This window comes from Halichoerus grypus, chromosome 9 (genome assembly GCF_964656455.1).
Source record: "Halichoerus grypus chromosome 9, mHalGry1.hap1.1, whole genome shotgun sequence".
Lineage (NCBI taxonomy): Eukaryota > Metazoa > Chordata > Mammalia > Carnivora > Phocidae > Halichoerus > Halichoerus grypus.
In genome coordinates this window covers 26,433,345-26,461,083 of record NC_135720.1, presented here as the reverse complement: position 1 = coordinate 26,461,083, position 27,739 = coordinate 26,433,345, and the positions used below count along the sequence as shown (strand labels likewise).

Here is a 27,739-nt window from a genome sequence, read left to right as displayed (position 1 = left end):
TCACTATCATGGCATTTAAGTGGTGAGAAGTCATTATTAAAAAATGTGTATATCTATATTACTTGTGAACTTTAACAGGCCAGTGAGTTCTGAATAAAGCCTAAATCACAGTTTTGTCTCAATGTGACTAGTTTAGTTTTGCCTTTTTAAGTTACCTGTGTTTAATTACATAGACTTTTCTGAAAGATATTTATACCATTAATTGTTATTTTTCAAGAGGTAGCTACCTGTTTGCATGAAGTTGTCAGCACATAAAAAAGATTATGTTGTGGTATTGTCCAGATACCTTTTCTTCTTCCCTAAGATTTGAATATTTGAGTTAGAAATCCTTTCTGTTTTGGTGGTTTATTGCTTTTTGCCTCTTCATGACAGAGATTCTGGGCAGAGTCCTACCTCTTCATTGCCAGCTGGAACACTTCCATCGTAAAAAATCATTAAGTAACAAAATGCATGTGGTTCCATGTTATGGCACAGGGCAGAACCATTCCCATAGGCAGGTTTCATGCTATTGGTATATTTACATGCTAAGCCTGAAAGTTTAATTTTAAACTTTAAGTTTAACCTGCCCTAGAAAGAAGCAAAATGAAACTAAGCATACTTATTTTAGATTACATGACTAAGGTAATTATATTTGAGGGTCATAAGCAAGCCTATTTTCAGTCAAAAAGACTTTAGGGCGAAGAAAGAATTCAGGAAGTGTTTGAAGGATAGTAAAGGAATGTCTTAGAGGAAAGAGAAGAGAAACTATTGCAGGAATATGGCCTAGTTTTTGATAAAGAGGGAAGGGTGGTGACTTGACAGAGTATGAGAAGTTGGCACAGCAGAAGCTCAGGAAGGATTAGATGAAAGCTGTTACGGGAAACATGGCCATTCAGGGTCCCGGGCCAAAAGCTTTGAAGGAAAATAGGGTGTTTTTCCCTGGGCTAGTTTCCCTTTTATTTCTAAAGGTAATATATTCTTGAAAATTTTTTAAATGTAGAAACATATAATAATAAAACCAAGATCATCTATATTCCCAAAAGGCAGTGAGAGATTCTGGATATGTTCTGAGGAATTTCTTACCAGCCTCTCTCTCTCCTCCACCCATTCTATAATTGTATGTAATGGTTTATTTAAGAGGGGGGCCATGACATGGTATATATATTCTCCATTGCATTTTCATTTTTAAATTTTTTGGCATAAGATTTCAAAGCACTTTCCTGTGTCAATGAAAACTTTCCAGAATACTTTTAATTATTGTCTATTATTCCCTTCTATAAATGTGCCATGATTTCTTTAACCTTATTTACATTATAAATAAATAAAATGACAGTAAAAAGTCTTTGCATCTAAATCTTTGCTACGTGTATAATGATTTCTTTAGAAAGGTTTCATGGAGTAGAAAATCCTTGGCGAAACATATTCACATTTGTAAGCTCTTGATAGCTATTGACAAATTATTTTTTATGGAAGTCTTAAAGAATAAACCTTTACGTGGTGCCACAAGAAAGGTTATATGAGGAATTGCTAAGCGTGTTGATGGAGGTGAGAAAGAGTTTACAGTGTTTCACAGTGGAAAAATATACAAGTCAGTGGGTAAATGGTTGATGTGGGAGATAATGTGAGCAAATGTAAGGTTGGATTGGCAATGGACAGGAAGAAAGGAGGCTGGGCTGTTTGTTTGTTTGTTTGTTTTTCACAAAAGGTCCTTCACAGGCTTACTGGGTGTAAAATGCTTAACCCAGTCTTGGAACAGGGTTTGAGAGTGACAAATGGTAGCGGTTAAGGTCATCTGCTGTGGAGAAGCTTGGGTTCACGGCTCCCGTTGCTGTTCAACCTCTTTTCCAGGACTGAGTTTTCCTCTCTTATCCTCTTGCCCCTCATCGATAAATGCCCGTACTTTTTGTCCCTCTTAATTGGGCTGGCATGAAGCTTAAAGTGTAGATCATGTGTCTAAGCTCTTAAAGTGGTGCCTGGCACACTGAAGGCTTTAATAAATGGCATTTCTATACTTGCGTGGCTCCTCTCCCGTGTATCAATTAGGGATCATCTGGTTGACAGTGACAGAACACTCAAGCCAAAGAAACAAGCCACTATGTTGTGTCCAGTACAGCGTTTGTGTCCGGTGGAAGGAGAAGGCCACTTGCTTTGATCTTTTCATTGGACTCGCTCATCGTTATAAGCTCAGCTGACCTTAATAGCCCTGATGCTAACACTTCTCAGGTATTTTCCTTCTTTTTGATGATCAGAAGGTGAATTGACATTTGCCCCTATCTTGGACAGGAATGATGGCTGCTTTTCCCTCTGTAATGCCCTGAACATAATAAATGCTCAATAGTTATAGAAAAAATGAATTCCAGAGCAGCCTCCCTTATGATTAGTGTGGACTTCATGTCTCTTTTTCTCAGAAATTAAAAAAAAAAAACTTCAGTGTTTTTCTACTTAATTACACAGAATGTATATCTTATGGCAGAAGTATTAATATTGATAAACCCAGATTATAGGGAAAATATCAAGCCATGATGTGTCTTTAATTTTTTTCCAAAGATAAATAAGGTCTGAGATGTCATGTACAGCATGGTGACTACAGTTAACAACACTGTTGTATATTTGAAAGTTGCTAAGAGAGTCCTCTTCAAAGTTCTCATCACAAGACAAAAAATGTAACTATGTGAGGTGTTAGATGTTAACTAAACTTATTGTGGCAATCATTTTGCAGTATACACATATATCAAATCATTATGTTGTACACCTAAAACTAATATGTTATAGGTCATTAAGTCTCAGTAAAACTGGAAAAAGGTATTTTCAGAATGAATAAAAATGCACTCACCTTTATGAACTGTTTTCTTGATATTTAATGTTCTGTAGTTTTTAAATACTGTAAGAATATTAGATGAAAACTTTGAAATGAAAAAGGTAAATGGGTTTACCATTGTCCCATCACAAGAATGTAACAGGATATTTTTTGTGTTTATGTTACTTTCTTCTTTTTTATTTTATTTTATTATGTTATGTTAATCACCATATATTCCATCATTAGTTGTTGATGTAGTGTTCCATGATTCATTGTTTGCGTGTAACACCCAGTGCTCCCTTCAATACATGCCATCTTTTTTTTTTTTTTTAAATGTTTTATTTATTTATTCATGAGAGTCAGAGAGAGAGAGAGAGAGGCAGAGGGAGAAGCAGGCTCCCCGCCCAGCAGGGAGCCCGATGCGGGACTCGATCCCAGGACCCCGGGATCATGACCTGAGCCGAAGGCAGACGCTTAACCATCTGAGCCACCCAGGCACCCTCAATACATGCCATCTTTAATACCCATCACCAGGCTAACCCATCCCCCCACCCCCCTCCCCTCTAGAACCTTCAGTTTGTTTCTCAGAGTCCATAGTCTCTCATTTTTCACCTCCCCCTCCGATTCCCCCCCCTTCATTTTTCCCTTCCTACTATCTTCTTTTTTTTTTTTTTTTTTTTTTTTTTTTTACATATAATGTATTATTTGTTTCAGAGGTACAGGTCTGTGATTCATCAGTCTTACACAATTCACAGCGCTCACCACAGCACATACCCTCCCCAGTGTCTATCACCCAGCCACCCATCCCTCTCACCCCTGCCACTCCAGCAACCCTTAATTTGTTTCCTGAGATTAAGAATTCCTCATATCAGTGAGATCATGTGATACATGTCTTTCTCTGACTTATTTCGCTTAGCATAATACCCTCTAGTTCCATCCACGTCATTGCAAATGGCAAGATTCCGGGGTTTTTTTGATGGCTGCATAATATTCCATTGTGTGTGTGTGTGTGTGTGTGTGTGTGTGTGTGTGTGTGTGTGTATATATATACATATACCACATCTTCTTTATCCATTCATCTGTTGATGGACATCTAGGTTCTTTCCATTGTTTGGCTATTGTGGACATTGCTGCTATAAACATTGGGGTACACGTACTCCTTCGGATCACTACATTTGTATCTTTGGGGGAAATGCCCAGTAGTGCAATTGCTGGGTCATAGGGTAGCTCTATTTTCAACTTTTTGAGGAACCTCCATAGTGTTTTCCAGAGTTGAATTGCCTTCTTTTATTAAAAAAAAAAAAGAAATGTGAAGAAAATAAACTTGTCTCTTATATGTTAGAAAAATATGGTTTTCAAGGTAAATTCTAGAGTTTGAACAAATTTAACCTACCTCCATACATATACCCATCTACTATAGAGTAGGCGCCATTAGACCTATCAGATAACAAAGGTAAAAGCCAGATAGTAATATAGCTTGAAGTCAGGCATCATGATGCCCCCAGCTTTGGTTTTCTTTTTCAACATTCCCCTGGCGATTTGAGGTCTTTTCTGGTTCCATACAAATTTTAGGATTGTTTGTTCCAGCTCTGTGAAAGATGCCAATGGTATTTTGATAGGGAAGGCATTGAAAGTGTAGATTGCTCTGGGCAGCATAGACATTTTAACAAAGTTTATTCTTCCGATCCATGAGCTTGGAATGTTTTTCCATCTCTTTGTGTCTTCCTCAATTTCTTTCATAAGTGTTCTGTAGTTTGTAGAGTATAGATCCTTTACCTCTTTGGTTAGGTTCATTCCTAGGTATCTTACGGTTTTTGGTGCTATTGTAAATGGAATACGACCCAGCAATTGCCCTGCTAGGTATTTACCCCAAAGATACAGATGTAGTGAAAAGAAGGGGCATATGCACCCCAGTGTTCGTAGCAGGAATGGAATATTACTCAGCCATCAGAGAAGATGAATACCTAACCATTTGCATCAACATGGATGGACCTGGAGGGGATTATGCTAAGTGAAATAAGTCAAGCAGAGAAAGACAGTTATCATATGATTTCACTCATATGTGGAACATAAGGAGTAGCACAGAGGACCATAGGGGAAGGGAGGGAAAACTAAATGGGAAGAAATCAGAGAGGGAGATGAACCATGAGAAACTCTGGACTCCAAACTGAGGGTTACAGAAGGGAGGGAGGTGAGGGGATGGGGTAGCTGGGTGATGGGTATTAAGGAGGGCACGTGTTGTGATGAGCACTGGGTGTTATATGCAACTAATGGATCATTGAACACTACATCAAAAACTAATGATGTACTCTATGTTGCCTAACTGAACATAATAAAAAAATTAAAAAAAAATAAAACTAAATTAAAAAAAATCCAGATTGTATTTACAAGTTTTCAGATGATTGATAAGCCTACTTAATTGCCTGTAGCTGTCCTTTCATTACAAAAACAAATCAATTAGCATAGTGTGGCCCATCATGTAAATGGAGGCTTTCTTTATGGACAAGAGGACAGCAGGTATAATTGCTATAAAGATAAAGAATACATGGACTATAATGGGGCACCTGGGTGGCTTAGTCAGTTAAACGTGCAACTCTTGAATTTGGCTCAGGTCATGATCTCAGGGTCATGAGATCAAGCCCTGCATTGGGCTCCATGCTGGGCGTGGAGCCTGCTGAAGATTCTCCCTCTCCCTCTCCCTCTGCCAACCTCCCTCCTCTCCCCCACCCCCCCCCCCGCCCACAGCCAGCCACCCCTGTGTGTGTGTGTGTGTGTGTGCTCTCTCTCAAAAAAATAAAATAAGAATACATGGACTGTCAATGTGAGTACCAGTAAGAAATGGGAGGAAATTAGTTCCATATTTAATATTTTGCCTGTATACAAGCAAAGGCACTCACCTTTTGGGGCTGAACAGAAGGAAACAAAATGATGGTTATTTTGATAAGGAGCCAGTGGCTTTATGGCTTTAAAAAATATTTTGTTCAGACTATGCAAGTATATTCTGGAGTTATTATATAAAAATTGATACAAATAGAAAGTATAAAAAACAAGATTCCCCCATGCCACTGTCTTGAAAACACCCATCGTCAACGTTCAGCTCACTCTCTCGGAGAGTACCCTACTTGACTTTCATTGCTATCTATCCCTCTGTACTATTTGAATGTTTTTAGGTACATGTAAATCTTTTATAATAAAATGATAGTGAAAATATATATTTTGAGAGAAGATATGAACATAACCATATTATTTGGGATTTTAAAAATAGATTAAATCATATAAAATTGGGCGCCTGGGTGGCTCAGATGGTTAAGCATCTGCCTTCGGCTCAGGTCATGATCTCAGGGTCCTGGGATCGAGTCCCGCATCCTTGGGAGCCTGCTTCTCCCTCTGCCTCTCTCTCTCTCTCTCTCTGTCTCTCATGAATAAATAAATAAAATCTTTAAAAAAAAAAGAAAAAATAAATAAATCATATAAAATTGCTGATATTCAACCCCTTCCAACCTGCAAAAATGGCAATTTCATGTGCTCAACTTAACAATTGCAGTAGGCTTGCTAGGAAATCTTGAAAGCCTGCAGGAGAGAAGGAATTTTCTGTTGTTCATAGTTGCATTCGTAGAGCCTAAAAAAGTTCCTGGAAGGTGAATCTTATCTTTGTTATGAAATATAAAAGGATTGATACTGATAAAAATAATTTTGTGAAAGTAGAAATAAAAATCATAATACAGTGGAAACCTTTTTAACACCACAGAGAAGGTCAATTAAGGAACCATTTCAATTCCAGTTGGTTCAATAGAATTGGCTCTGGCGAAGCTTAGTCAATGAAAATTCATCAGTGTTGATACAAACTGTTTACAGCCTGTCTTCATAAACACAAATAATAAAGTCCCAAGTGTCACACAAGGGGGGAGGGGAAGCGGTGAAAAACCTCCTGAACTCAAATTAGGAAGGTCTGTGGCTACTAGGAAAAGTAGATGGCTGTAGCCTAAACTCAGCAACTGGTTTTAAAGCCACATTTTCCCATTCATCCAAACTGTCTATACCTTTTCATAACTACATACCCACTGTCAGTATAATGCATTGCTTCATCAGTGGTCACTCAAAATAAGATGATTTACATTACTTGTTTGATGCCTGTCCCTAGTCTTTTAACCTTGGAGACCTTTGAACTGCTGTTTTTTAAAGCCACGTGTCTGCCACAGTTGGTGGGGAGCTGTCTGCTGGTGAAGGCATTGTGGAGGCCTAGGCTATGGGTTTTGAAGATGGTCCAAGTTTAAATCACAGCTGTTTCATTTACAAACATGGGACCTTGGACAAGTAATCTAATATTTCTTTGTCTTGTCGACAATTCAATCTCTACTTTAAAAAGTTGTAATTAAATAAAATAGGAGAGCTGAACATGTGATCATGGACGTTTGCACATAGGTGCCTCTGATTTTCAGCCAGAGCCATGGTTATCATATGAAGCATTTCAGACCATTATTGAATAAATGGCTCAGATCCTAGAATCCTAGAATTGGAGAGTGTCGGCAGACCTTACAGATCTAGAGTCTCTGTGTGCTTTCCCATGTGGTTCATCAAAGAGTAATCAGCCCAACATTCAGGAATTGATTTGGTTTTACTTGAAGTTCATATTGAAGTTGGTATTGAAAGCTAGTTTTTGGTAAATCCTAACTTTCCCCCATTCACCTATTTTCATTTCCCTGTGTTCATTGCTATCTTCCAGCCCAGTAAAGTTGGTCTTGCAACACAGTAAAGGAAACAGATTTAGTCTCCTTGACACAACCAGACACAGTGTCACAGGATGATGTCCTCCTCATGCATATTCAACACTGCCGATTCTTCTTCTTTAAGAAATAATCGCATGTCAGGACATGAAACCTGAGGCCACTGCCCTTATTTAATTAAGCAAGAGGGAACTTGCATATGCGTGTGCATAAAAAATAATCACTTAATGTAACTGAAAATTGATATCTGGTATGCCCTTTTCCCAATGAGGCAGCATCTAGAAAGATCAAAAGATGATTTATTCTAATACGTTATGTGCAAAGGGGACTGGTGTGTGTCACCTTGCAACTTCATTATAAATGTCATCCTGAGACCCAATTAACAGGCCTGTTGTTCTCTTTCATTAAAATCTCTTAAAAAGAAAAAAAAGTAAGGCAGCAGAGTTGTTATGATACCACAGAGCAAGCGATGAAATCAGTTGTGCCTATGAGCTTCTTTCATTTCCCATGTGTTCATTTCCTGTTGAAGTCAGTAGCTGGGGCTTGTGATGCTAATCTAGGGCACTGCTGGGTCTGAGGGGAGAAGAGACCTTGGATCCTGAAGAGTCATCACACACACACACACACACACACACACACACAGCTCCCTCTCTGCCCCAGGGCTCAGCGTAACATCACTTCAAAGTCTATCCTCTGGAACTTAAGCCCAGTCAGGGAACATGTCCCTCTTCTCTGACCCATCAAAATTTCCACCATGTTGGGCAAGGTCCTTTCCCTTGAGGTCAGGGGCTTTTAACTTGGGATCCATATGAAGTTGGCATTTGGGGGGTCATGAGTCCCCTGAAATGATTTCTGCACTTCCCTAGGAAGAGGGTCGTGTGCCAGATATTTTATGTTCATGATCCAGAAAAGGTTAAGAAACAGATCTATCCTAATTTTGCTTTGATATTTTGAGACCAAAGGGTGTTGGAAGGAACTTGGTCTTGGGGGTCAGATGGATTTCCATTTGGATTGTCTTCAGTAGATTTTAGCTGTGTAGCCTTGGGTGGGCTACAGAACCTCTCTGAACCTCCAGTTTCTCAAATGTAAAACAGGGTAAAAATGCCTATTTTAAGGTTGAAGTGACAGGTACACTAAACAAAGAAATAAGTGCTAATTTTATTTTTTTCTTTCTTTCCTTGAATGAAATGAAAGCAAGTGTCTGTTCAGTTGTGTTTTTGGCCAGATTTTTCTGAGCATCCGTGATGGTGTCTTGCTGGTGCTCAAATGTTGGTTGAATAGATGGTTGGAATGATGGAGTGCCTTGGCTTAGATGAAATTTCTGTCAGCTTTCTCAAAACACTTATTTTTCTAAGAGAGATCTTGGTTCTGTAAGATCACCCTCTAGGAGAGAGCCTGGTTTTGTCAAAACCCTCCCAGGACAATTAGCTCCATGTCCTGTACAAAATCTTTCTACATACTATGTGACAAGATTAGATCTTATTATCCTGTGCAGGAAATCATGATCTGTGCTGCCCTTGTCAATATCAGGACTGGGCACACTATAGCCTGTAGGCCAAATCTGGCTTATTGCCTGTTTTTGTAAATAAAGTTTTATTGGGACATAGCCATGCTTATTGATTTATGTATTGTCTATAACTGCTCTTGAGCTATGGCAGAGTTGAGTACTTAGGACAGAGACAACGTGGACAGAAAACCTAAAATATTTATTACCTGCCTCTCTATGGAAAAAGTTTGCCAACCCCTGATATATTATTTGTACTCCTTCCTGCAACCCTGCTGGTTTGGTCATCAGATGCCCTTTTTATGGATTGGGAAGTAAGACCCAACAAAGTTAAGTATCTTGACTGAGATCATGCAATTTATAGTAAGGGTTTGAATCCAGGTCTATGTGGTTCCATAGCCCATGTTCTTTCCACTGATCACTGAAACCTTTCAATTCAGCCCACATTTAGGTGAACCACTTACATGTTTCAGTCCTGTCCGGTGACCATGACTAGCACAGGGAGCAGGCCGTTCAGTGATGTCCCCTAGAATCCTGGTGCAACCTGGTGGCCCTGGCATTTGTCCACAACCTGGCTGAGGTCTGCAGTACAAATTGTGTGAATGTGGAAGTAGATGAGAAAATGGAATGAGGATTTCAAGGACTGTTTCTGAAGACAGCAGGGCGATATGAGTCTGCAGTTGTTTATATGCAAACATAATACTGCTTCCCAAGGGTCGGGAGGTTCCGCATTTCCAGAGTATCCTTGTGGCTGCTGAATGTGGCCTCCGCTCTTGTTTGGTGCCCTTGGTGGGTAATGTGTGCTACCTGTGCATTTTCAGCCCAGGGCCGTTTAGCAGAGACTTTCCTTCCTTCAGGCTGTAAGACTGCGAGGGTTTGGGGCCTCCATACTTGCTCATTGGTATTGCGCCTTCACTGGCCCATCTGACTCCAAATGTGAGCTGAAAGTTCTTTCCCAATGAATGAATCCTGTTGGAAATTTGATGGCTTCAAGGGTTTACAGATGAGCTTCTATGGTTCTTCTGTTAATACTCCATCTGCCTGTTATTTCTACTGCTCAACATTCACCCTTCCAGTTAATTTTTCCGGCTTATAAACTGGTTCTGATTAAAACAAAAGAAAAAAACAACAACAACTTGGCAACAATCAGCTACTCCTGCTTTAATTGACTGCATAGCCGTGTTTGCCTTGTAATGGTAGTTAAGCTGCCAATAAGGATATGGTGACAAAATTTCAGCCCCCCAGCTGGAAGGAGCACAGTTGCATGATTTATCCATCTGTCGCAGGATGTGTCTAATGAAAAATGGCTGCAGTGTTAATCGATTGTCACGTAAAAATGGCCACTGTAGCATTGGGTTGGTGAGGGGAGGGGTGAGAAGGCCTGGGAAGGCTAATGTTCTCTCTGATGGAGTCTGTCTTTGTTCTGTCTTTGTGGCCAGCATGAGGGAGGGTCTGTGACTCTTGCTTCATCTGTCATGGAGCTGCTATGGAGGATCCAAAGAAAAGCAGCAGAGCTGCAGGGTGGATAGGAAGGAATCAGAGCTATAATTAACTTTCTGTTTCATTGTGTTCTACAACAGTGACCCTTATTTCTCCAAAGACGAAGTCCTGTAGTCTCACCCTGTAGCTTTCATACTCCATGAATCTTTCAGTTTATGCTGAAAATATAAAACAGATAAAAATGAGGTTGCTGTGGTTTAAAGGGGGGGGCGGGAACCTGGTAGAATTAAGTAACATTCCATTTGTTGTGCCAGTGTAGCTCCATGGGGAAATAATAGGTTGATTAAAATTCTTGGATATTGTTTAATTATTTAGAGTGAATGTTCTAACAGAAAGATGATTTTTTTATAGCTCTTTTGGTTTATTCCTAACATATTTTAGTGCCCAGTTATTTTTTTAAGCTTTACAATATCCAGTTACCTCCCCACATATTTCTTTTTCACCTCTCCCATGGTACCACGTACTTCTCATTCGTCAAAGCTGCTGATATTTATATTTCTGTCTTGGAAACATGTTTATTAGGAACCCATCACAATACTCAGCTCTACCTGATGGAGACTAAAAAACAAATTTAAAAATTATAAATGATTGTTGAACATTTTGAATTGGAGAGAAACTGACAAGTTAATAGAATTTCAATTTATATTGATGAGGCAGAGTAGTGGTGGTGATGCATTCCCTTTGTAGGTGAGAGAGAGGTATGAACAAGGCATTGAAATCTATATAAATGGTGCTTTCTCGAGTAGCTCACCCCAGATACTGGGTACAGCAATTATATTTAGGAAAGAGCAAGGCACGTGCGTGCATGGACTGGTGAGAGTCCCGCCACATGTAATAATTTGTGCATCAAAACAATTGGTTGAGGGTCCTTGTGTTGGCTCTTCCTGGGGCCAAGGCAAGTGCTGATATGCTATCATTTCAGCACAGATTTTTTTTGCTGTGTTTTTTTTAAGTCCATGTGCATTTTTATTACCGGTTATAGTTTTTATGTATGTGTGTCACAGCATTTGGGAGTGGGTGTGCATAAGGCTTGTATCACTTGACTGTCAGCTTTGCTGAGCTCATATGTTGTCCTTATTTATGTGTTTGCCAGGGAGAAATGCTTGCTTCCTCTCCAGTTGGCTCTGGAATCCAAGAATGTGAAACTGGCCCAACATGCCTTGGCAGGAATACAGGTATGGCTCTCACTGGGCGCAACCAGGTGGCAGAAATTGACGGGCTACTTTGGCATTGAAAGAGCAAATACTTAACATTTTTAAATACTAGCTGTTTAAAGACCTGGACCACAATTTGATTGAACTAGGTGATAACCATAGAGGACAACAGAATTTTCTTATATTTACCAGCATTTCTCTGGGCATAGCATTAGCTTGTTGAGCGTTTGTCATCTGACACTGATTCCCAGCTAAGCTCACACAGAAATTAAGTATTTGGAGGAATGTCCAAGTTTAGGAGGGCAAAAGATCCCTAGAGAGACACCTCAAGTTCTGTACCAATCAAAATCTTGTATACATCCAACATCTTTGTTCTGTGTAGGAGAATTAATAGTAAACCGGAAAGATTTTGTCTTGTTTTCTATTTTACAGCTAGGCAGGTGAATGAATTCATGTGTTTTGTTTCCAGAGCAGGAATGGGAGGGAAAAAAAATTGGCCCAATCAGAAAAGTGAGATTGCTTGAACACTTTCTTCTCTGAGCATTTGTTCATTTGTATTTTACACCATATAGAATAGGTCTAATTCCAACAGTGCAAAGGTGATGACTGTATAATATATTGACTTTTAAGTGGCTTAGTTTCTAAGTGACAAGCCTGTGGGGTTTATTCAGGATGGCCATGGATTGGTGGCATTTGTAAGATGTCTTTTCACATTAGCGTGTACTACTTCATCCTTTAAGTGTCTTTCTCATACATATGAAAGAGTGAGAAGACTATGGCTCTTCTTTCTCCAGTGGATCTAAATTAGATAATGTATGTTTTAATATGCATTAGGATTAGACCTTTTTAAACATTGTCAGTGTTATTAAAAACTCTTTGCTTTCTCCAAGGTGATTGGGCTAACCGTGACTGTGAATGGGAGTTTTTTTGACCTGCTATGTATGTTCCCTTTTCTCTAGTATTGTACAGATTTCCCATTTATTTTTTTTAAGATTTATTTATTTATTTTAGAGAGGGAGAGAGAGTGCACAAGAGTGGGGGGAGAGGGAGAAAGAGAATCTTGAGCAGACTCCCCGCTGAGCATGGAGCCCAATGCAGGACTTAATCCCAGGGCCCTGAGATCATGACCTGAGCCGAAATCAAGAGTCAGCCGTTTAACTGACTGAGCCACCCAGGCGCCCCCCCATTTACATTTTTAACTCCCAAACGCTCTAAGCTTACAGAACCATGCTTTCAATGGCTTGCTTTATCGTGTTAAGTCCAGTGACTTGGTGGACCGTGAGTCTTCCTCTGACCACCCTGTTACTTCCTCTGAACTTTCGCATTATTGTAGGGCTTTCCGGTCCTAACCACTTCAAGTCAAAACAAGTTTGTATATAAACTTAACTCTAGGGTGCCCAGCATGCACTGCGTGATTGTGAAAAAAAATCTCTTTTGAGAGGATGTGGACAAAATGTCAGGGAGTCCTAAGAAGGTTTGAAATACTTCTTTTCTGGATCTGCAGTGACATTCCACTAAGAGAGGGAGTCCTTACACTCTCTTTGTAGAGAGTTCAGAATTCCAAAATTTCTTCACGGCTGCAACTCTATGCTGAAGGGGACGAGGACAGATTTAACAGGGATAAATATAAAATCTTACACGAAGGTCTCAAAAATGGACAGGATGGGAAGAATAGCTTAATTGCAGCCTTTGTGAATGAGAATTAGGGATTTCAGGGTGAGTCAGCATAGAATGTACTGTGACTTACTACTAAGCTCATTTGATCTGAGAATATAATTAAAGTTATGCATTGCTGTTTTTTGGCTTTTGGTTTGAGGCAATAAACACATTTAATTATCTCACATAACTAGAATTCTAGAGGCAGGCAGTTCTAGGTTTGGTGTGACAGCTCAGTGGTGCCACCAAAGACCCCATTTCTTTTTGTCTTTCCCTTCTGCCATCTTAAACATTTTTAAGGCTTTTTTTTTTAAGAGCAGTTTTAGATTTACAATAAAATTGAGAAGAAGGTACGGAAATTTCCCGTATGCCCCCTACGCCCACCCATGCCTAGCCTCCCCCATTAGCACTCACCAGAATGGTACATTTTTTACCAAGGATCAACCTACAATGACCTATCTTAATCACCCAAAGTTCAGAGTGTACCTTAGGGAGCGCTCTTGGTTGCATTATTCTTTAATGTCAGACCACCCCTTAAAGTGTGACATTCACTCTGGAGGCCACATTTTAAGCAGGAGAGGATCTGTGAAGCCATCTCACACCAGGAACACTTGAAGATGCCCAAGGAGAAGAAGAGACTTAGGTGGACTTCACAGCTGACTTCTGATATTTTAGCTTAGTCCTTGTGGCTCCAGGAAAAGATGAAGGAGTAGGAGTTCTAGGGAGGGTTTTGGTACAATCTAAGACAGAACTTTATGAAAAATGAGAGTTGTCTCCTCACAGAAAAGAACTGTGAGGTGTAATATCTCCTGAGAGACCTCATGAAAGTGAACATCTTCTCATTCTGGTTTTTGTGGGGTTCATTTTCTAATGAAAAGTGCATTAAGACTTATGAGTTCATGAATACTTCTTGGGTAAATGACAGTTCATGTTAGGAAGTAAAAAGGTAAATATCTGAAAAATGAACTTGTTGTCTACAAGACCTTCTCCTTTCCTGTGACAAAGCTACGTTCGGAGAGGGCATGTGTGAATGTGGCTTTGGTAATGTGCTAGATTCCCCTGAGCACAGTCATCCCCCATCCCCCACCACCACACGACCTGTATGGCCGCCATGTTATTTAGAATGAATTATCTAATAGCAGCAAAAAGTCTTTGCCCACACTGTTTGCAAAAGGTTTGATGCATTTTTCCTTGTTTGTTGCCACATAACATGAGTTCTTTCCGAATGGCCTCCACCTCCATGGCTCCTGAGTATGAAAAATTATCATCAATATGTACTAAGGTACAACAGACTAAGGCAGCAGGGGAAAGCCTATCTGTGATCATTGCCTTGTGCCTTTTTACAGAAGCTTCTGTCAGAAGAGAGGTTTGTATCCATGGAAACAGACTCTGATGAGAAGCAGCTGCTCAATCAGATCCTGAACGCTGTGAAAGTGACGCCTTCCCTCAATGAAGACCTGCAGGTGGAAGTGATGAAGGTTGGTTTGACGTGGCTGCCAGTTTGTGTCACTGGGACAGGAGCAGACTGACCCCCACCCCCACCCCCACCCCCAGCCCCTCCTTGTTATCTTGGAAGTGCCTCTGCATCGTGGTCCTGCTAGCTCCCCCTTCATTTGGAATGCATGGTTATTCTTGCGTATGGTCTCCCAGGATTACCTGGATTGTTGAATAGAAATGACAACTAAGTAAAAAGATAGAATTTCAGTAAATCTGTATGATTTTTGGCCTGATCCTGCATATCCAATGTTGTTAGTAATGTATTTATCACACTTTGAGAGAATGTACATGAGTAGGTCCAGCTTAGGGTAGATATGGTCATTCTGCTGCCTGTTTATGTTAAAACAAAGCAATGACCTAATGTTTTCACATATACTAAGGCTTTAGAAATAGTCAGTTTAGGGTCAGGAAGACCATCCTTGGGAACCACATCAGAATCACATCTTTCTTGTCTATCCTCAAATTATGGGAACCTTATCTCCCACATTTCAGTTACCACTTTGGGGGATGGCATCTCTCCCTCCCCTTTCCCTTTGTTCTCCCTTTGAGGATCACCATGATTGGGAGCCCTTTATGCCGACTCTGGAATGTGTCCTATCCTGTGAATGAACAGTGAGTTGAGCCAAGAGGATGGAAATCTCTGCCCCAGAACAGCAGAGCAACCCAGCTGGAACCACTGGGCTGGCTTTTAATAATGCCATCTAGTCATTTTCTTCCTGGAGGAATAAGTATAGAGAACTATTTAAGAACAGTTGGTGTCCTATAATGGTTGATTTCTTCCTGGAAATGCACCGAAGGATTTTTGTCTTGGATAAGGGACTTCATTCCTCTGGGTTTCGGTTTCTCCATTCAGAAAAGCTGATTTCAGTCATGACGTTTTCTTAATGCCCTGGGCCTCACCATAGCCCATAGTTGGTGGGTAATTTCAGTGCAGTGACGACGACGAGCTGAGACTCTGAAGCCAGCTGATTCACTTTCTAGTTGGATGGCCTCAGGCAGATTCCTTAACCACTCTGTGCCTTGGTCTCCTCATCTGTAAAATGGGGAAATAGTAGCACCTACCCAACAGGATTGTTGCAAGGATTAAATAAGTGGTATTTGTAAAGAACTTAGCACGGTATCTGGCATAAGGTAAGTGCTTTGGAAGTGTTAACATATGCCTACTACTTCTTACCTGCTGCTGCTGAGTCATACTCTCAGTGGGTGCATCTAGGAATATTCTGTATTTTTTTGAAAGATTCTTTATTTGAGAAAGTGAGAAAGAGCATGAGTGGGGGGAAGGGCAGAGGCAGAGGGAGAAGCAGACTCCCCGCTGAGGAGGGAGCCCAACTCGGGGCTCGATCCCAGAACCCCAGGATCATGACCTGAGCCGAAAGCACATGCTTAACCGTCTGAGCCACCCAGGCGCCCCTAGCAATATTCTTAAAGTAAACATTGAGAGTCCCCGAGCCAGCTGATCTTGAAGATCTCATTCGTCTTTAACTCTCTTCGATTCTGTAATGCACAGTTTTGCCTTGTCCTCTGACATACATTTGGCAGCTGTGCATTCAGAGGAACCTAAAAGTAATCCCTTCTAGAGCTTATTTTACTTCTCCACTTCCTCCGTGCCACCGTTGAGAGAGAGAGACAAGGCCAGCTGCCACGTAACCACTTCTGTGGCTTCCAAAACCAGTTTGTTGAGTCGTTCTGGTATTACTACGTCTCCATATCCTGGAGGGTGAGCTGTCGTGTCACACAGAGACTCACACCTCACAGACTCACATTATTTGGAAATTCTCCCAGGAATATACCTTTTTGTGGAATACAGGAATTTGTATTAAAAATCAAAAGGGGATGACAGCTTTGTAATAGAGCTTGAAGTCCGGAATTGTGATGCCGCCAGCTTTGCTTTTCTTTTTCAACATTCCTCTGGCTATTTGGGGTCTTTTCTGGTTCCATACAAATTTTAGGATTATTTGTTCCATTTCTTTGAAAAAAGTTGGTGGTATTTTGATGGGGATTGAAAAAAAAAATAATTTGTTGAGTGAATTGCTACTTAACAGTAAAAAAAAAAACAAATTACAACAGTAAAACCTATATAGTTGAACTTTCAAAAAAAAAAAATTAAAAGGAGAAAGTACCTATTCTTCTAAAAGTCCCGGAGAAGCAGGATGTTTAATGGTTATGTCAACAGTTAACACCTGTTTTGAAGACTTAAGCGGGCTTCCTAGTTCGAGCCCAGCGGTGCCTTCTGCCAGCCTTGCGCAGGACAGGAGTCGACACATGTTAACTCTACTGGAAATCCTGGAAAGCCTATCTTAATGGACTTTCTGATGACCCTGTGATAGGCCATTGGTATTCGTCATTAATGTCTGGGAAGAAATCAGGCATTGTCAGAAAAAAAGAAAACAGTAATTTGGCCTGCCATTCTTTAAAATTAGATTTCCAAAATGCTTAAAAAGAGAAGGACCTTTGCCCTATGCTGTTATTTTTAACCATTTAAACATTGGGATTGGGAAAAAATATTTCAGTTCACAACAAACCTAGCCTTCAACTAATTTCTTTTATAGTATACTTTTATTTTAGACAAACATTTTTAGCCAAGCAGCTAAAAGATGAATGACGGGATAACTAACTATACCTTAGAGTGATATTATTATTATTAGCATCAAGGGAACTTCAGAGCTGGTGGTCCAACTGTGAGAGCCCACAGGGGAGGGCTCCATGATCATTTCTTATTTCTGACATTTAGATTATTTGGGTATAAAGACATATCCAAATTAGAGAATTTCTGGCTTGGAAATAATAATAATGTTTATACCATTTCTCTATGCAGGAAGAATTTCTGTGGTAACTTTAGTCACCTTCAGAAGCGTGTGCCCTTTTCTCTTGGATGCTGTAATACTTATAATGGGCCAACTAAAAACTCCCAAATACATCCTTGTTTTGCTGATATCATTACCATATTAAGATGTTTTTGCCACTTGTTCTCCCAAAATGATATTTAACAAAAAGAGAATTGGATGAGCCCTCAAGGAAAGGCTAGATTCCCATTACGAATGAAGGGTATATTTATTCTCGATGCTTCTATGTAACTCATCCTCATGATAAATGATCTAAACTAGGCATCTCCTGTAAAAATCCATTTTATATAAATATTTTGTAGGTACTAGAAAATCTTTTAAAGTGAGATATGGTAAGCATTTTCAAATATCTGTACGGTATTCAGGAGCGATAAAGCCTCACCATGCAATATAAGACCTTTAGTTTTTATTTATGTCTGTTCAACCACAGCATAGCACATTTTTATGACAAACCCCAGGTGCTATTTTTTAAGAAGCTATGCCATGCATCTTACTCACATATTGCTATCTGGTAGTGATTATAAACACGAGAAATTGAACACTGTCACACTCTTAAGAGTATGTAGTGGTTGTATTAAATTCCTGGAGAGAAAATAATATGGTTTCCTCTTTTAGAGCTTTCTGTAAGATTAAACAAACTAACTAATAATGAAACTCAAGATTCCGAAGGTAGTGTTCTCATTTCGAAAGAAGGCCCTGGACTTTCAACTGGAGGGTTAAAGAAAAAAAAAAAAAAAAATCAATGATGCTCGCTCCTGACAAATTAAATAGGAATGAGGTTAGATCACTTAGTCTAAGATCTGTTCTACATGATTTTACTATTTCACAGGAGGGGGAGAAAAAGTAATTTTGATTTATGGGAATGGCCATGGAATCCAAATAAAAATTTTATAGCTTGAGCGAATCAAGTATCAGGACTGTAGAATCAGAAAGAAGCTTCCTCTAAAGATAGATTATCTTAGTAATGGATTAGTAGACAGCAGGGAGCTACTTAATATTTAGGTTAAACACTTGTCTGCTTTGGTAACATTTTCCCATGGTGGATGCCATTTCTGTAAATGCCATGCAGACTCCATAGGAGCCGGGTACATAACTAATGACATCTCTGACTAGAGCAATTAGGACTTTTTTTTTCTCCTCCTTCCTGATAGATGACCTTTAGAGAGGTTATTAGCTGATACAGCTGGCTAAGTCTTTAAAACTGAAGGGAATTGTGGCTGGCCTTCTGCCTCCGTAAGTGTGTCGGAGATGTGAGCATCCTATCTGAGGAGGGCAGCAGGCTTTGTGGATAAGGAAGGATGTGATACTGGATACCGAGAAAGCATTTGATGAATGTTCTGTTATTGGATGTTTTACTTTGTGGGCATTTTTTGGTAATAGAAATTATATTGGTGGGATACTTTACAATTTTTAAAGGAGAAATGACAGGGGCTAATAATTTAATATTTATCATGCACCAGATGCTCTAGTAAGTACTTTACATTCATACTCAGATCATACATCTAGTAAAACGGCAGGGCCAATATTTGAATTGTAATTCAGCTGGAGGCCAAACATATGCTCTTAAACAGCGGTTAGACTGCTTGCCTTCTGAGTCTCTTCTAAAAGGCACGTGGGTGGTAGTCATTACTATCGCTATTCAAAAGATAATTGAATAGAAAAGTTAAGTCACAGGCTGATAAGGGGCAAAGCTAAAAGTGGCTCAGAATCCTGTGTGTTTTTGGCATCTTCCGTGACCGTGCGTTTTCTCACTAGTTTCAAGACCTAGATTCAAATTTGAAGGAAGAATCAATGTCTCTTTCCCACCAAATTAGCTAATGGCTCTGTGTGTGTGTGTGTGTGTGAGAGAGAGAGACAGTGAGAGAGAGAGAGAGAAGGATCGAGATTGAGATCAGGTTGGGGGAAGGGAAAGAGAATGTCATTTAATGTTGAGGTATTTTTATATTTTACAACAAAAGCCAAGCAAACACCTACAGAAAATACAAAGATGAGTGACCTATGGAAAAAGAGCTGATGGCTATAGAGCTGATAGACCAAAGCTTTGGGGTGGCCAGTTAGAACTCTGGTCTTACAGTGAAAAGGAGAGAGTGCTTTTAAATTATGTACGAACAATGCAGTCAGTGCCTTGGTCTGGGAGAAAGAAACAGGCCAGATGTAAGGACTGTTTCTAAATCCCCCCCAGTCATGTCTTAATGGAGGAGTCTCATATTGGCTATTTATCCAGATGGTTAGTTTTGATGCTCATAACTCTGGGCATTTGGTCTTCCAGAGTGCCTCATGCAAGGAATGATCATTAGTGAAGCTTCAGAATGAAATGGTTAAATTGCCTTGCCGTCTCATAACAAGGAGAAATCCCTTCTTAGTCTAAAGCTACTGAGACGCTTTAGAAGATCTGCAGCAGTCTCTGGTATTAAGGAAAAATCCAGTGTTTGATGAAAAATATTTAATTTTAATGTATCCTTGTTAGAGATTGATCTGACTTGTTTGCAAACATTATTTCTGTAATTAATGAAGAGAAGTGCCTAAAATGTGTGGATCTGCTAAGTAAATGGTTCTTAAACCACCCATTTTCCTGCTGCTAAGACTGAATGATGATCATCTTTTCCTACTTTGTATACACATTGATAAAATTCTTACTAAGTTTTTCTCCCATGTTTCTTAACCCTTTGCTATGACTGCCTTAGAGAGACAATAAAAATATATGAAGAAGTAAGGAGCAAATATCAAAAACCTAGAAATGCAATTTTCCTTTAAATAGTATGCATTATTTTTGGGATGAAGATATTTTCACATTATCTATTTTTTTAAACGTCACGATTTCCAAGTGCCATGCCATTTGAATACATTTGAGAACAATTCTGCTAAGTGTTTTACAAATTTTCCTCATAATTTTTATTAAGCAAGTATAAATGGAGAGGTCTTCACTGTTTACTTTGGATGTTCTAAATAACATCTAAGGTGATGTGATGAGCATTGGGTGGTATAAGCAACTAATAAATTATTGAACACTACATCTAAAACTAATGATGTACTACATGTTGGCTAATTGAATTTAAATTAAGATAAATAAATAATATCTAAAGCATAAGAATCAGACAAGAGGATAAGGCTGGAGAAAGGGAAGAAAAGATTTTTATATTAGAATTCATTTCAGTTGAAACAAGACAGAAGTTAATTTTCATTTTTCATAGACTTAGGTCAGTATTGGCTGGACTATGGGATCTGAAATCCTTGTTTCTGGAATTTTGTTTCTCCACCTTGTGGTCCATGATGGTGCCATATTCCAGCCACCTGGTGAGGGGACACTTCTGCTTACATCCCATTGGCCAGAATTCAGCTGTATGGCAACTTTCCATTGTAAGGAAGGCTGGGAAGTATAGTCTTTATTTGGGCAGCCATGTGCCCAGAGTTCCGTTCTTGAAAACAAAGGGTATAATGTTGAACAATAACTGGCAGTCTTCCACAATCACTTGTCACATGGGCATCACAGTCTGGTGTATTTTCCCCCAGCAAGAGGCAGCTGACCATCATCCCCTCCACTACCTTTCTTCTGTCGGGGGCAGAGGGTGGCCTTCGGTTCAGAGAGTTGGGACTTTAGCTAAGGCCCAGGGGACTACCTGCAGTGGACCCTTTCGGGAAAGTGCACATTATAATCTCTCCAAATGGTTAATCCTTAACTATTGGTCCAGGCATGACTGGAAAATTTCACTAGTTAGTGAAAACTAATTACATGTTTTAGTATTGTTTTTTTCCCTTTAGTGCCAACCAGAGCATTTGGCACATGGCTTACTAATTGCTTGTTGATTTAGTTATTGACTGATGGAGAGAAGAAGTTTCAGTGGACCACCAGGGTAAGCAACAAGCAAAAGGAACTAAAGTTGTGATGATACATAATAATCTATGTGAGTTCACAGATGAGAAGAATTAACGCAGATTTACACTTTAGAATGGAAATAACCTCATATATTATTAGATCCTTCTTTTTATAAGTAAATTAAAGCTGTAATGGTCCAGTTACTGGGCTGGGCTTACACAGTGGTTGGTAGCAGGGTTACTTTTTCAACCATTTATATTTTTCTGGAAAGGCTTTGTAACAAGGCTAGGAATTGATCTGGTCTCTGGATGTGTGATATTAGATAGGTGGAGAAGAAAACTTTTCAGACTTGTGTTTAAGTTAACTGCAAGGTCAATGTGAATTATATGGCTTCTGAAAAATAATGAAACCTAATGAGAGAAGAGCAATCTCTTGCAGTAGATAGAACTCACTGAGGAACCTTTAAGTGGCCAAGTATGTCTATGGGAGTAGGAGATGGCTTAGGGTAACTGTTCTGTGAAGCAATCATTAGACTCTATTGTTTTTAAACTTCTTGTTACTTTTTCTTCTTTTTAAAATATCTGGTAGCAGAGTGGTAAGGGCACAGCTTCTGGAGCTAGAATGCCTGGTGACCTTGGGAGAGTTATTTAACTTACCTGTGTCTCAATTTTCTGATCTGTAAAATGTGAATAATGATGATGCATACCTCCTAGAGTTGTTGTGCCTTAAATGAGTTAATATGAAAGAAGTGCTTACAACAATACAGAGCATGGGGTTGGTGTAAGCTTTCATTTTTGTTACAGTTATTAGAAAAGAATATGTGTAGCATAATAATAAAATGAATACCTCTAAACTTGTTCAAATTATGAACCAGAACATAAGAAATAGCTTTGCTTTAAGAGTTTCTTCTTCCTGTCTCTTTTCTTGCTCTGTAGTCCTGCCCTCTTTACAGCCTATAATGGTAATTTTCTTCTGTAGTAATGGAAGGATGTGTACTTCATCATATATTTCTGATTCCTAAAAAAGGGCTTCATCATATTTACTATTGAATTGTAGCTTAAAAGAAGAATTCTGTAAATTCTGATTTATCAGTTGTCCACCTAGATAAATTTAGGGTCCTAACCATTAGCCATGATTCCATGGTCTACAGAAAACATTCCACCATTTATGCCAACAAATTTCCGTTCCATCCTACTAGGCAGAATTCATATGATTTGGATATTCTAGAAGAACTTTATAATTATTAAATGTTTAACATATGAAGAATCAAGTTGGCTTTAGCCCTTTAAATACTATCTTGAGGAATTTGGTTGGTCATGTGTATAAGCATTGATTATAAAATTATCAAAAGCCTCATGTATATATGAGCAGAGACTCTCTGAGATGAGGTGCCCGTTCTGAGGAGAGTCTGAGAGGGAAAGGGAGAAGGAAGGAGTAAAGGTATTATCTGGGACATACTGATGAAATTTACTTCTTAAAATGTCAGCTGTGAGATTAGGTCAAATAAATTTGTTACAGACTAACGTAGAAGAAGACAATTCATTGAACTTTTTTATTTGTTTTCTTTTAGACTTATTCTCATTGGTTTGTTCAGTGAATGTATTTTTGTTACCAGCAATATATAAAACTTTGTAGGATTAAAAGCAATACATCCAAAGGCAAGTGTTCGTAATCTAATAGGAAAGAGATAACGATGTACCCATTTACCATAATTCAAGGTAGTTGTCTATGTTGTCGCAGAAGTGGAGTTGGATAAATTCAGAAGGAGAAACCACAGTGAGCTGGGAAATCAGCATTTCGAGGATACTGTTTGAGTTGGAGTTTGAAAGGTGTATGGAATTCAGACAATTATATTGGGAGGGTGGGCATTCTTGGTAGAGAAGAAAAGCCCCGCGGATGGGAAAGCATGGGCTTACACTGGGATTACTGAAGGCGGGTGAGCCATGAGGCTGGAGGGGAGGTTGAGGGAGATTCTCTAGGGCCTGGTCAGAGGAAGCAGGAAAGGGACACTTCCAGAGCTGGGGGTTAGATGTCGAAGGGGCGGGGGAAGAAGGAAGTGCTTTGCAGGATGGTCTGCAGTCAGCAGGACCGAGTCAGAGGCACCGGTGAACTGGCTAATTGTTAGAGCCTAAGCGAGAAGTCCTGAGGGCGTGAATCATATTGGTGGTAATAGGAAGGGTCCTGTGCAACGCTGTGCAGACAGGTGCACCCCCCTGCACCGAGCTGATCTGCAGGGAGAGAAGCGGGGGCAACGGTGACTGGCAGTGGAGTAGGTGGTAAGTAGGCAGGGAAGGAAAAATCCAAGATGATTATGGGACGAGGAGCCAGAGTTTCTGACTGAATGGTGGATTTTAAGGGGCCAATTTAAGAGAAAGATAGTGAGTTCACATTGTCAGATATGAAAGAATTATAATATTTTTAAAGGATAATTTAAAGAAACACAAGTAGTTTAGCACTAGAGGCTTTCCAAAATGGAAGAAAGTTCACTGTAAATCCCATAAGCATGACTGATTTTTGTATATTTGTTTCTAATCATATCTATTTATATGTTCACAGTTATATTCATTGTGTATATAGGATTTTATTTATTTTCACTTTAGATTATAAATATTTCCCACATGGCTATATTTATTCCTTCAAGTATCATTTTAATGGTTGTATAATTAGGAATTTGAGAGGTGGGGGAAGTGTTGGTTGTTTACCATATTAGAGACTTGATGCGGTTGACATGATTTCCATGGAATTGCATATATTCATTGGTGATGTTGAGAAGCTGAAATTAGGGATGGAAACTTGGAGGAAATGTTGGCTCCAATGATAAATTTGTGAGGCTCTAGTTAGAGGGAAGAGTTACGAGAACTTGCCAAGGGAGAGAGTTTGGAGTGAAGAATAAGAATGGTTTATTTATTTGTTCAAGTGAATTAGCCAAGTTCATTATAATCTAATATTCACAAAAAGAAATTTTTTACAGCTATCACTGGTACAGTATTTCCTAGAATTAGGTGCTAAGGGCATATTGGTAAATATGAATGACTATCAGACTTACTACTAGTGGTAACAAATCAAGGCCAGAAAAGACATGACCATATGCCAGTGAATAATTAGAAATGTTTTCCAAACTGGGTACTCAGGAACACTAGCAAAATATTCTATGGACTGAAAAAATATCTCAGAATAGCCATTTGCCAGAATGTGGGCAAGTTGAACCAAAAAGTGATTTCTCAAATTTTCTGTCACCTCAGCCTAAGATAAGTCAATTTAAGTCCTAAGGGGTAGGGGCTTCATGCGATACAATAATTTCGCTTATTTTCTTTGAATCAAAATAAAGATTGGGGTTGTAGCTCAACTACCTCTTGTTACCTTCAGTCCGGGATCTCTGAAGCATAGTGAAGGATCAGTGGGTCATCCCAGATGCCTTCTGAAAGTCTTGGATTCTAGCTCTGAGACTTTTGGAAGCAGAGTAATGTTGTAGGGGTTCTCCGCTATATTCACGGGGTGGGTGGGGTATAAGTCATCTAAAACCGTGGTTCTCAACTGGGGACTAGTTTGTCCCCCAGAGAACATTTGGCAATGTCTGGAGACATTTTTGCTTGTCACAACTGGGACTGCCACCGTTATCTGGAGGGGAGAGGCCAGGGATGCTGCTAAACATCTTACAATGCACAGGACAATCCCTACCCACCCCCCAAAAAAGAATGATTTGATCCAAAATGTCCATAGTATTGAGGTTGAGAAACTTTGATCAAAATAAGGAAAAAAAATGTTTATTTTGGTCATCCACATTTTAAATTTAGATAAGAAAATGTGCCCCGACGTTCTGTATGTACTTTGTGACTGCCCCCATCCCCACTCTGAAGATCCACATTCCACCATTCTGCCTGTCTCCAGAAGACGGAGTCTGCTTTGTTGCTCATGTGTGGACCCTGAGGGAGTCCGTTTCTAGTTCATGGCCAAGGTGTACTGTCAGCAGTGCACACCCCGTGAGGCTGCATGGGCAGAGGTGGGGCACGCCCTGCACTGAATGGAAAGGCATTCTGTGGCTCAGAATTCCCATGCTCAACACTGAAGTTTCCATCCTTGCTTTTGCCATATTTGACAGAGTAAAAAAAGAATTGGAATGTTTCTAAAGAGAAGGAATTATGCAATCATTTTTAATTTGATGAAGTTTCATGCCAAGATATAGGAAAGGCCAGAAGGAAATGTGCATTAAGGAACAAAGTTAGATTTTCAGCCAGAACCAGAGCCGGGGTTGAAAATGTGCTTGGCATTAAGAATTTGAAGAGAGTCTGCTCCTCTTCATGCACCAGGAAAGGTAAGGCCTTCTGTGGGGTGTACTCAAGGTTTTAGTTACTTTTTTGAGCTCTGGTGGATTTTGTTTGGTTTGATTTATAAATAACATCTGGTATTTGGAAAAATGAAACTACAGTCACTTCAAGATGCACTCATATGAAAATTAAGATAATTTTATAGTTGAAGAAAAAGGAAAAGAAGAATTCCTTATTCATTCAATATGCCCCTGTGTCCTCAATGTGCCTTGACTCCCCCAAATCAGCTCACTTCTTGATGGAACCCGTGTCTTCTTCCCTAGGATTAATTTATTAATGGTATGTGTTACAACGTGTTAAATTTAAAGATCCATGAAAAGATGAAAGCAGCATTACAGCTAGTATGCTCTGAGTTAGACCCTGAGAGCCTTGCCCAGAGTACAGTGTATTTTCCCAGTCACGGTACCCATCACAATTTATTGCAACCTGTTATTTTATGATGGTCTTCAACATCAGGTGTTAACCCCGCAAGATCCCAGATCAGGCTGTCTTTTTGATTCAGTACTATATGCCCAACACCAACATTAGATCAGATCCCTAGTGACACACCCATAAATATTTGTTGAATACATGACCGGGAGCCTGAGGAACAAAGCACATGGTTAGACATAAAGCAGACATGCAGTTGCTATCTATGAAGGTCAGGAATCACTTCTTCATTCCAGTAATTGCAGACATGGTCCTGGGGAGGACTCATTTGGAACCTTGGCAGAAATGAGATCTTTGAATCCTAAATCTGAGGCAAGTTACCATTTACTATGTTGAGTGCAAAAGGTAGGTTCTCAGCAGAGCAGAGCGGGACATCTCAGGAAGGAGAACTGTTCTGTAAGTCTCATGGGAGGTGCCCTCTGGTTAGTAGCAATGATTTTCTCCCTGTCCAGAGTGAGGTCCTGGCAGGTGGCTGGACATCCCGAAAGGAGGCTTACAAAATTCTGGTCACCCTAACCAAGTCATCAGAAACTCTAGGATTCTTACCTTATGTGGTTGCAAAATCTGCCTTTAGCCAATCATACCAACCTGATTCTGGCGCTCAGATTCCCAGGATAATTTTCTTCTGTATGACTGGGCTGTCTTAACACGTTGTCTACACATTTTACAATAATGACCAGGCACGAAGGTGCACAGTCTCATTGAAACTCTGTGAGGGTCATCACTCATGTGGACAGTGCATCGGAGGGGGTGAGCATGGGCCAGGATGCCACACCTCCTGGGGCCTGGCAAGGTGCCTTAAACATGGTGGGCATCAAAAAGTCAGACTTTACTCCTAAGAAGCTTATAAATCTAATGAGGCATAGAGAGGGCACACAGGTTTAAGTGATATGTCTAAACTGCTCCAAAGAAATGCTATAGAATAAGCTGTTTGCACTTCCTGCCCATTCTGATGGTCACATCTGTAATAGTAATATATTATGCATTTTGAACAAAGTATATCACTGTTCTCTGAAATATGTTCCTATATTAATATCTAAATATAAAGCTTTGTAAAAAAAAAATATGGGAATGGGGGAGATAGGAGAGACATCAGTGCAATCCACTAGAGTGGTAGCAAGTAGGTGGGGAGAACAGCGGTGGGATGATACAAGGTTTCCCATATGGGTGACTGTTGCCTAGTGTGGGAATTCCCTGCATCCCTTCGCCAAATGCACCCCAGTCAATTCATTGTCACTGGAATGACTAGGATCTGTCTTTAACTTCCTCTACATCTGAAGTGTCTGCTTTTATCAATCCGATTTACAGTTTGCCCTGGTACCTCTTTAGCTGTGATTTATTGGCCTAACCAGCCTAAAGCAATGCGTGCAAAACACTTAACATTGGGCAGTTCAACTGATGTGCGGCAAGGTTCCAGTCTACCTCTCTAGCACCATCTCCAGCCTCTACCTTCGCGTGTGACATTTCCTGTGCTTAGTACGCCTTTCCCTCCCTGTCCTCTCCTGCATCAGCACTTT

General features: G+C 39.8%; 2 protein-coding genes across 2 annotated transcripts in view; one reads left to right on the top strand and one right to left on the bottom strand.

The window, feature by feature from the left end:
* Positions 1-27,739, top strand: part of ARFGEF3 (ARFGEF family member 3) — a 171,886-nt gene that overhangs the window by 32,966 nt on the left and 111,181 nt on the right. The window contains exons 3-4 of the mRNA XM_036097868.2: positions 11,598-11,679; positions 14,661-14,792. Of these exons, the coding sequence (XP_035953761.1) occupies positions 11,598-11,679; positions 14,661-14,792 (214 nt within the window). The remainder of the gene's footprint in view (positions 1-11,597; positions 11,680-14,660; positions 14,793-27,739) is intronic.
* PBOV1 (prostate and breast cancer overexpressed 1) lies at positions 21,714-22,502 on the bottom strand. The gene is given in 5 exon segments (XM_078055850.1): positions 21,714-21,820; positions 21,823-21,913; positions 21,915-22,121; positions 22,124-22,163; positions 22,465-22,502. Coding segments are annotated over 5 exon segments (483 nt in total).